At 38.8% G+C, this 10,069-nt stretch overlaps 1 protein-coding gene across 1 annotated transcript; it reads left to right on the forward strand.

Annotated features, from left to right (window-relative positions):
- Positions 1–1,269: 1,269 nt before the first annotated feature.
- Positions 1,270–1,864, forward strand: LOC309820783 (large ribosomal subunit protein eL21-like). The gene has a single exon (XM_082651769.1). It carries the CDS (start codon positions 1,290–1,292, stop codon positions 1,770–1,772), a length of 483 nt encoding a protein of 160 aa, XP_082507895.1. The 5' UTR covers positions 1,270–1,289; the 3' UTR covers positions 1,773–1,864.
- Positions 1,865–10,069: the final 8,205 nt, after the last annotated feature.

The following is a 10,069-nucleotide window of genomic DNA, read 5'->3' on the forward strand; positions in this document are numbered from 1 at the left end:
GAATTAGGCTCAATAGCTCCTTTCATTACCTGGGAGCTTAAATCATGAGTGGCATCTTTTTCCCATATATTTTTGAAAGATGCTTTCACATAGAATATAAAACGTTTTAGAAATTCAATTTTATTTATGGGCAGCATCATATTTTTTATACTCTTGCTGAAGAAACTTAGGGTAAGTAGAGGGTCAATTTTATCTTTTCTTTTTTTAACCAAGGGGGCGTATCACTCAGCAGAGTGCTTAGTTGTTATGAGAGTGGAAAAAAGTTCCTCTGGTATAAGGTGTGGGGAACCTATTGGATTTAAAAGGATAATAAGCTTTCTTCTTGAAATAGGCCTAATCAACATACTTTATTGTACTTTATTGGGGGCATTCATCAATAATGAATCAAACACTAGGCAAAACTTTTCCTGAGAGAGTTAGAAACTCTCTGGCTGGAGTTGAACCCTGGGATCTGGGGTTGTGTCTGTGAATGTTATTCATTCTGCAAAATGCTCTGAGTACCTACCTTGGGCCCAAATGCAGAGAATCATTGAGTCTTGGAAATGTACTTGTTTGGGGAAACACTTAAATATCTCTGCTGGAACAAGGGTCACATAATCACTGCACCATGCAATGCTTAATGGTAAAAGAGAGTGGGGATGTGATCTCACTGAGTGCAGGACTGTTTCTAAGCAGAGTTTTTAAGTGTAATGAACGCTGGCTCTGCAGGTTTTAAATGTGAGTGAACAAGATGGAATTTGGTCAACAGTTGGAGGAGCTGGCCTCAGTAACACGCAGAGTTCACCTGTGGTAACAAAGGGTAAGACAGAGTATTTGGGCTTAGATGCTGGTAGGTGCATCGTTGCACAGTGGGAGTGTGTGGAAGTCCTTTATAATTGATTCCATTTTTTCAATGAAATAAGAAAGCAGTTGATTAAGAACAAATGTGAGATAGTAGATCTTGAAACTATGACGGGGAAAGTAAGTATGAAATAGTTATCAACAAGTCAGTGTAAGAATTCCTGGATTTTTTCAGTCTAAGTTATACGCACCAGCTTTCCCCATTGCACCCCCTACCTATCCCTAGCATCCCAATTTATCAATATTAAGTAAAAACCAGTAAAGAAAGATTCATGACAAGACAAATAAGAGAGGAATGTCATAGGGCATAGACATGCAAGACAAACACTGGTTAAGCCCAGTATTGATTCTACTAAGCCTTATGGGGCTAAGAGAGAGCTCTGTTCCTGCCACTTAAAATCTTGTTAGGCTTTTCAGCTGGAACCGCCATCTTCCTGTAATTCGCCAAAATGACCAACACAGAGGGAAAGAGGAGGGGCACCCGCTACATGTTCTCTAGGCCTTTTAGAAAACATGGAGTTGTTCCTTTGGCCACATACATGCAAATCTACAAGAAAGGTGATATTGTAGATATCAAGGGAATGGGTGCTGTTCCAAAAGGAATGCCCCACAAATGTTACCATGGCAAAACTGGGAGAGTCTACAATGTTACCCAGCATGCTGTTGGCATCATTGTAAACGAACAAGTTAAGGGCAAGATTCTTGCCAAGAGAATTAATGTGCGTATCAAGCATATTAAGCCCTCTAAGAGCCGAGATAGCTTCCTGAAATGGGTGAAGGAAAATAATCAGAAAAAGAAGGAAGCCAAAGAGAAAGGTATTTGGGTTCAACTGAAGCGCCAGCCTGCCCCACCCAGAGAAGCACACTTCGTAAGAACCAATGGAAAGGAGCCTGAACTGTTGGAGCCCATTCCCTATGAATTCATGGCATAATGGGTGTAAAGAAAATAAAAGACCTGGACTGTATAAATGTTTCTCTTAATTGAGTAGAAGTGTGTGACCCCCTTCCCCTAACAAATATTTAAAGCACACACACACAAAAGAAATCTTGTTAACATCAACTCACCCATCTTCACATCCATCCCATTGCCCCAAAAGACACCAGTTTAGTTCCAGGGCTGAGGTTGGGGCAGAGGCTCCTTTCTTGTTTAGAATGCCTGCCTGAGAGTATTCTGAACCAATGTTCTCTGATAAGCATCTCAGGGATTCTAGAGATCAAAAAAGACTCAGTATGAGTCCAAAGTTATCTTTCTTCTCTTCAGGACTCTAGTAGAGAAACGTGAGGTAGAATTTCTAGCTACTGAGTTAGGACTATAAAGAAGCAACACACTAACCAGAGAGAAAATACATTGGTTCAGTGAGGGTATGTGGAAGCTCTCTCTTTTGGTTCAGTTTTCTCAGGGAGGTAGAGAAGAAGGTTATTACCAGAGAGTGAATTTGTGGAAAAAGGTTTAGAAAAAGAAGTGTGAAATAGTCAGGATGAACAATTGAATGGACTAGGCAAAGTAGTGTGATTACCATTTAAAGGCCCACTTGAGGTTCATAATCGTCACTTTAAAGTAAGACCAATCACAGGGTACAGGAAGAGAACAGGCAGACTGAATTTAATAAGCGTTGCGGTTTTGACATATATATTAGGGATAATTGACAGGGTGGAATGGGGAGAATTGGCAAGGGTAGTTTTGACTGTAAGAATCCAAATTTCTTACACTGAAAGACTTGTGGATAACTGTTTCATCTTTCTTCTCTCTTTTCATCCATCCAATCATAAGAACATATATTTGTATTTCTTATATTTGCATGAAAGAAACACTGGAAAGACACCCCAAACAAACACAAATCGTTACTTATACAAATGTTTACTAATAGGAGGGTAAGGTGACAGAGATGGAGTCCTTCCAATCCTTCACAAAATTTTCCCAAAAATTGAAGAGGAGGGAACATGTTCCAACTCACTCTAGGAGGCCAGTATTACTCTGACATGAAAACCAGAGAAAGATATAACAAGAAAAGAAAGCTACAGAACAATATCCCTTATTAGTATAGACACAAAGTTCCTAAAGAAAATACTAGTAAACTGAATCTGACAACATATAAAAAGGAGTACATACCATGGCCAAATGAGGGTTTATTCCAGGAATGCAAGGTTGGTTCAACATACGAACATCAGTTAAAGTAATATATCATATTAAAGCAATAAAGGACAGAAAGCCCGCAACCATCTCTGTAGATGCAGGTGAGATGCACCATTTCATGATATAAATACTTAACAAAATAGGAGTAGAAGGGAACTTCTCCAGCATGATAAAGAGAATTTATGAAAAACCCACAACAAACATCACATTTAATGGTAAAGGAATAAAAAAAGTTTTCCTCCTAAGATGAGGATTTTCAAAAAGGATGTTGAGACAATTCAATGGGTAAATAAAAGTCTCCTTAGGGCTTCCCTGGTGGCACAGTTGTTGAGAGTCTGCCTGCCGATGCAGGGAACATGGGTTCGTGCCCCGGTCCGGGAAGATCCCACATGCCGCAGAGCTGCTGGGCCCGTGAGCCACGGCAGCTGAGCCTGCGCGTCCGGAGCCTGTGCTCCGCAATGGGAGAGGCCACAACAGTGAGAGGCCCGCGTACCGCAAAAAAAAAAAAAGTTTCTTTAACAAATGGTACTAGGACAACTGTATATCCATAGGCAAAAGAATGAAGTTGGACTCCTACCTCAGACCATATACAAAATTAACTCAAAATGAATGAAGACCTAAAAAGAGCTATGAAACTCTTTGATAAAATATAGGGCTAAATTTTCATGACCTTGGATTTGACAGTGGATTCTTAGCTATGACACCAAAAGCAAGGGAAGAACCAAAAAATTAGATATATTGGACTTCATCTAAACTAAAAACTTTTGTCCACGAAAGGACACTATCAAGAAAGTGAAAAATGACCTATAGAATGGGAGAAAATATTTGTAAATTATATATATGATAAGGGTCTAGTAACTAAAATATGTAAAGAACTCTTACAACTCAATAACAAAAAAACAAGAAAATGTGTAAAGAACATTACTCCAAAGAAGAAATACATATGGCCAAAAGGCACATGAAAAGATGCTCAATATTATTAGTTATTAGAGAAATAAAAATCAAAGCCACAATGAGATACCATTTTGTACCCTTTCAGATGGCTGTAAGTAAAAAGTTGGACAGTAAGAAGTGTTGCTGAAGTTGTGGAGAAATTAAAACTTTCCTACATTGTTGGTGGGAATGTAAAATGGTGCAGCTGTTTTTGAAAACAGTTTGGTAGTTTCCCAAAATGTTAAGCAAAGAGTTACCATATGACTCAGTAATTCTGCTCTTAGGTATAGTCTCAAAAGACATGGAGACATGTGTCCATATAAAAACTGCTATACGAATGTTCATAGCAGCATTATTTATAATAGCCCCAAAGTGAAACAACTCAAATATCCATGAACTGATGAATGCATAAACAAAATGCAGTACAGCCATAGAATATTACTCATCCATGAAAAGGAATAAAGTACTGATACATGCCACAACATGGGTGAACCTTGAAAACATTGTGCTAAGTGAAGAAGTCAGAAACAAAAAACCACTTGTTGTATGATTCTATTTATATAAAGTGTCTAGAAGAGGTAAATTCATGGAGACAGAAAGTAGATTAGTTGTTTCCAGGACCTAGAAGGCTGTGGAAAATAGGGAGTGACTGCTAAGGGTTACAGGATTTCTGTAGATAGTGGTGATGGCTTCACACTCATGTGAATATTTTTAAAATCACGGAATTATACATTTTAAAAGGGTGAGTTTTATGCTGTGTGAATTATATCCCAATAAGCAAATATACCAGACAGAAGTTAAGGAGTAAAAGATATGGAGGGCTTGGCTCTGCACTGACAGTAGAACAGAGTGAAGGGGTGTCTAACTCGAAGTATGTTCCACAGAACTTGTTGACTAATTGGGTGTGGGAGGTAGTGAGAAGGAAGAAAAAGTCAAGAATGATTCTGAGGTGCCTCATCACCTTGTATTGCACGGATTCATTTATGTATGTGCCCATCCTGTTAAAATATGTGTTTCTCAACCTGCTGCCTAAAAACATAGGGTCTATTCTGGGGGAAAAGTAAGTGGCAGTTTCATACACACCTCAGAGCAAACATTAAGTACGTCCATTTTCGTGGGTCTGTTTTATACAATTCAAGAGAGTTGCTCAATTTCCCCTGTGAACTGAGAGGTTACTTCCTGTGTTTGGACAGTGTTGAAAGGCTACTTCCCATTTTGAGGTTTCCCCACTTTAGTTTTGATGGGAGAAGCCACTAACCTCTACTGACTCTAAGTGCTAAATGTTCTGCCAAGTTCTTCCTGATGTTTTCACAAATGAGGTGCCCTCTTCATTTTACCCTGCATTGGACCACAGGTTTTGAAAGAATCTTTGACAATAAAAGCATTTATTAACATAACTGGTTTCACTGTTTGCCTAATCAAAGTTATAGTAATGCAACTGTCAACTGGCCTTTCCCATTGCGTGAACTGTACCATCACTATCGCAATGCTAGTTGATATAATTTCAGTCTAAAGAAAAGGGTCTTGATACTTTGATAAGCCTGTACATTCTCATTTTAGATCATATAAACTTAGACCGGTAAAATAGCCCTAGGTTCCCCAGTAACTATCTTCACAGACTCGTAAGAATCTAATGTCAGACAGTTGGTAATCTCCCTGGTAATTATTAATGAGGTTCCTTCTGGACTTATTGCCCATGGGTGGGGAGGGTGTGGAAGCCTATATGTGTTCAAGATGCTGCAGTGTGTATTTTATATATGTTGATTTCATCGACCCTATAAAGAAGGTTTCATTACCCTTTAAGTAAGAAAATTGAAGCTTAAGAGTATAACTCAGATAGCAAACAGTAAAGCCTACATTTGAGACAAGATTTGTCTGATGGTCTTTCTGGCAAGCCACATTTTCTCCCAAGAAGCAGGTTCATACTAGTAGAAGCTGAAGAAGGAGAAAAAAGAGAGTGAAACTAATTTCTTTACGAGTACAAGTAACGTATTACATCTATATGTATATTTAAATACATACCGTCAGTGCACTTCACTCATACGCTCACTTTTTTTTTAACATCTTTATTGGAGTATAATTGCTTTACAATGGTGTGTTAGTTTCTGCTTTATACAAAGTGATTCAGCTATACATATATCCCCATCACTGTTTTTTTAATAAATTTGCTTATTTATTTATTTATATTTGGCTGCATTGGGTCTTCGCTGCTGCCCGCAGGCTTTCTTTAGTTGAGGTGAGTGGGGGCTACTCTTCGTTGCCGTGCGCGGGCTTCTCATCACGGTGGCTTCTCTTGTTGTGGAGCACAGGCTCTAGGCGCGCAGGTTTCAGTAGTTGTGGCATGCAGGCTCAGTAGTTGTGGCTCGCAGGCTCTAGAGCGCAGGCTCAGTAGTCGTGGCGCACGGGCTTTGTTGCTCCGGGCCATGTGGGATCTTCCTGGACCAGGGCTCGAACCCATATCCCCTGCATTAGCAGGCGGATTCTCAACCACTGCACCACGAGGGAAGTCCCATATACTCACTGTTAAAGAGCATACATTGGAAACACGGTCACGTAAATATCAAGGAACTGTACCAGCAGTGCATTAAAGTGAAGATCTATGAATCACTGGACCTACCTTGCATCAGACCATCCTTTTGCCCCTGGTGCCCATGAAGCATTTCAATAAGATTCCTGTTTCTATCATGGCTCTGTGTATCATCACAATATACTCCGGTTCCTTCAAACAAAAGAACCAGCAAACAAGCAGACATACAAAAGACAGAGCATCTTTAGGATGCTTATCTTATTGCACTGTGAATAAAAAAGTAATAGCAGCTAACAAAATAAAATTAAATAATTTAAAATTTCTTTTGCGAATAAGTAATGCATTCGTTAACATATTAAAAATATAAGCAAATATAAGGTGTAAAGTCTTAGTTCCATCTCTTTTTCGATCTAACCTGTTTCCATCTTTTCACCCTGTGGGTGAAAAATGTTATCAGTAAACAAAGGATGTTGCAGCCACCAAGCCAGCAGCCACTGCAGCCACCTCCCAACTGTGTACCCTGAGGGGATTCAGGATGGAGAAAAGCAGGATACTGGCCCTAGGTAGCTAAGGTGCATGGCAAAGGAATGATTTCAGTGAGCCCAGACTCTTGCATCTTCCCATACACAGAACAGCGCTAAATTCAATAACTTGAGATGTCTGGTTTTCTTCATTAACAGTAATCTTTTGATGTTCCAGCTGTCTGGTTTCTGTTGCAAAACTCCTGTATATCCTGGCTCCCCTCTGCCTCCTTGGAGCAGTGCCTGAGAGTGCTCTGGGAGGCTGTCTTCCAGGCTTAAGCCCTTAGAAGATCCTCTGAATAAAACGTAATTCTCCACTTCTAGGTTGTGCGTTTTTTTTTTTTTTTTTTTTCAGTCGACAACCTAGTCCCCTTCTCCATGTATCCCCTGTCAGATAATAATTTTTATTAGTTTCTCATGTATCCTTTCAGAGTTTTTTCATGCAAATACAAAGAAGTATGAAAGTATTCTTTTTGAATTAATTGCTTAAACTTTTTGTCTTCTGTTTTATTAAGATATAATTGATTCACAGCACTGTATAGGTTTGAGGTGTACAGCATGATTTGACTTACATACATCATGAAATAATTATCACAATAAGTTTAGTGAACATCCCTCATCTCATATAGATACAAAATTAAAGAAACAGAAAAAAAAATTTTTTTCCTTGTGATGAGAACTCTTAGAATGGACTTTCTTAACAACTTTCATATAAAACATATAGCAGTGCTGATTATCAAAGGGAATAACTACCCAAGGTGGATGAAAATCATCTGGGTACATAGACCAAACTGAAGCACAGTCCACTTCCACAGCTGGTGCAGAGCTGTGCTCCTGACTTTCCCTGGGCACTCAGTGAGCCCCACAAACCCAGAGAAGCACCATTGCACCTGGGGATGGTGCAGAGACCCCCTTCCCCCAAATGTATTCTTATTCTCCTTCATCCTTTTAACTCCAAAGTAACTTATTGGTCTGTATCTTTCTTTTTCTTCTTAACAGTGTATTTTGTAGATCTTTCCATATCAGTGCATAGAAAACTTCTTCAGTTTTTTTTTAATAGCTGCAAAATATTTCTTTTAATGTGTATACTGTACAAGTTACTTAACCAAGCCACTGCTGACGAATATTTGGGTTGTCTCTAATCTTTTGTATGCTAGCTCACATTTATTGGACTAAGCTTACTATATTCCAGGTGCTGTCTAATTGCTTTACTCGGGTTCATTAATGTAGCAACCCTTTGAGTTAGATAATATTATTTCCACTTTTCCGATAAGGGAACAAGAGGATCAAAGAGGCTAAGCAACTTTCTCAAGATTTTGAACAAAGACTGTCAACCTTTAGAGCACATATTTGTACTAGTGAAACACAAACTAGTACCCTTTATTGCTTTCGGGGAAAGTCCTACTTTTAAGGAAAAGTCTCTAGTTGTTGTGTTTACAACTGTTTTCCATTGGTTTCTAAGATTTTATCACAAACATTTGAAAAATTTGTACAATTCAGGATTTTACTCCTTTCCACCACTCATTCTTTACTCTTTCTTGACCTGTGGAGTATGTAATGATGAACCTGATATCAAAATATATCTGTTTAAAGACAGTTTAAGGAGGTAGTGTTTAAAATTATGGGATAGACTGACATTTTCTGAAAGTGATTGATTTTCATTTTAGGGTATAATATGCTGAAGTCTTAGTCTGAGAAAAAAAAACAAACCACCTTTTTTTACTTGGGCACCACAAGTTTAAAGTGAAGAGCAAATAAATGACCTTGCCCTTTGATATTCACACTTCCTGTGCAGGATTTTACCCAATACAGTTGTAGAGCCATGGAAATCTTTGCATTTCGTATCTGCTTTCTCAGAGCTGTTTGACTTCATTCAAGTATAAACCAACTGAAATGTTTCTTAGACTTGCAGGCTCCTGCCACGTACTGCAAAGAACTGAAAAACCCAGATGATAGCTAGAAACCCAAACAAATCCGGGTCCTCTCCTAAATTTAGCAAGTGCCTGCCACTATTGAAAACCATCATGACAAAATGTCTTATCGCCTTCTGATTGTCATTTGATCCTTGCCATCTGCAGCCATCAGGACCACCAGGGCAAAATGTGTCCAGTGTTGTAAAGGGCAAGCATATCTTACCTAAAAGGGAAGTGTGAAGCCCTGTTCATACTACTTAATATTTAAACCTAAAACAACATTCTTATGAAGGACTTGATGCCAGCAGAGAATACTCATCTAGTGACCTCACTTTAATGCACAAGGGTAAGCTGTGACAAAGTGAGAGAGTGGCATGGACATATATACACTACCAAACGTAAAATAGATAGCTAGTGGGAAGCAGCCGCATAGCACAGGGAGATCAGCTCGGTGCTTTGTGACCACCTAGAGGGGTGGGATAGGGAGGGTGGGAGGGAGACGCAAGAGGGAAGAGATATGGGAACATATGTATATGTATAACTGATTCACTTTGTTATAAAGCAGAAACTAACACATCATTGTAAAGCAATTATACTCCAATAAAGATGTTAAAAAAATAGAAAAGTAAAAATTATACAAATAATATTGGAATAAACTGTCTTATTAGAAAAAAATTAATGCACAAATCACAGTATTTAGGTGTAATGACAAAGGTGTAATGATAAAGCATTAACAATAATTATTTTGCTGAAATCTTCCTTTAGCTAAGTCATTGCCTAGCAGCCATTTTTCTTTCTCAAACTATTCACACAGTGACAATTTAATGGAAAAAGAGATACCATCTGGAGTACTTATTAGCTTAACAAGCCCTTGACTGGGAGTCTAAGACGATTCCATGTTTCTCATTCCCTCTGAGTGGTTTGACTCCAGAGCCTAACGCTGCTGTTTAACTCTAGGGACTGGAGCATGCTTGCCACTAGGGGGTGCTGTTGCTTCTTTACTCCAGCCTCTGGCGGTTTCAATTCTGACTTTATCAGACTTAACAGAAAAAAGGAGGTTTTATCCTTCCCGAGTGTGTTCCTCGTATGTCCCAGAGTAAGTGGAATATGTTGGAACAATTCAGAACAAAACAAAATAACTCGTAAATGAAATAGGCTTGTTAAAATGTTTTCTAGTATCTCTCCGAGATGGACCAGAACA

The sequence above is a fragment of the Grampus griseus genome (genome assembly GCF_964374135.1).
Source record: "Grampus griseus genome assembly, chromosome: 3".
Taxonomy (NCBI): Eukaryota; Metazoa; Chordata; class Mammalia; order Artiodactyla; family Delphinidae; genus Grampus; species Grampus griseus.

Coding starts and splice junctions, on each gene's coding strand:
- LOC309820783 (XM_082651769.1), top strand. CDS start 1,290: ATGACCAACACAGAGGGAAAGAGGAGGGGCACCCGCTACATGTTCTCT.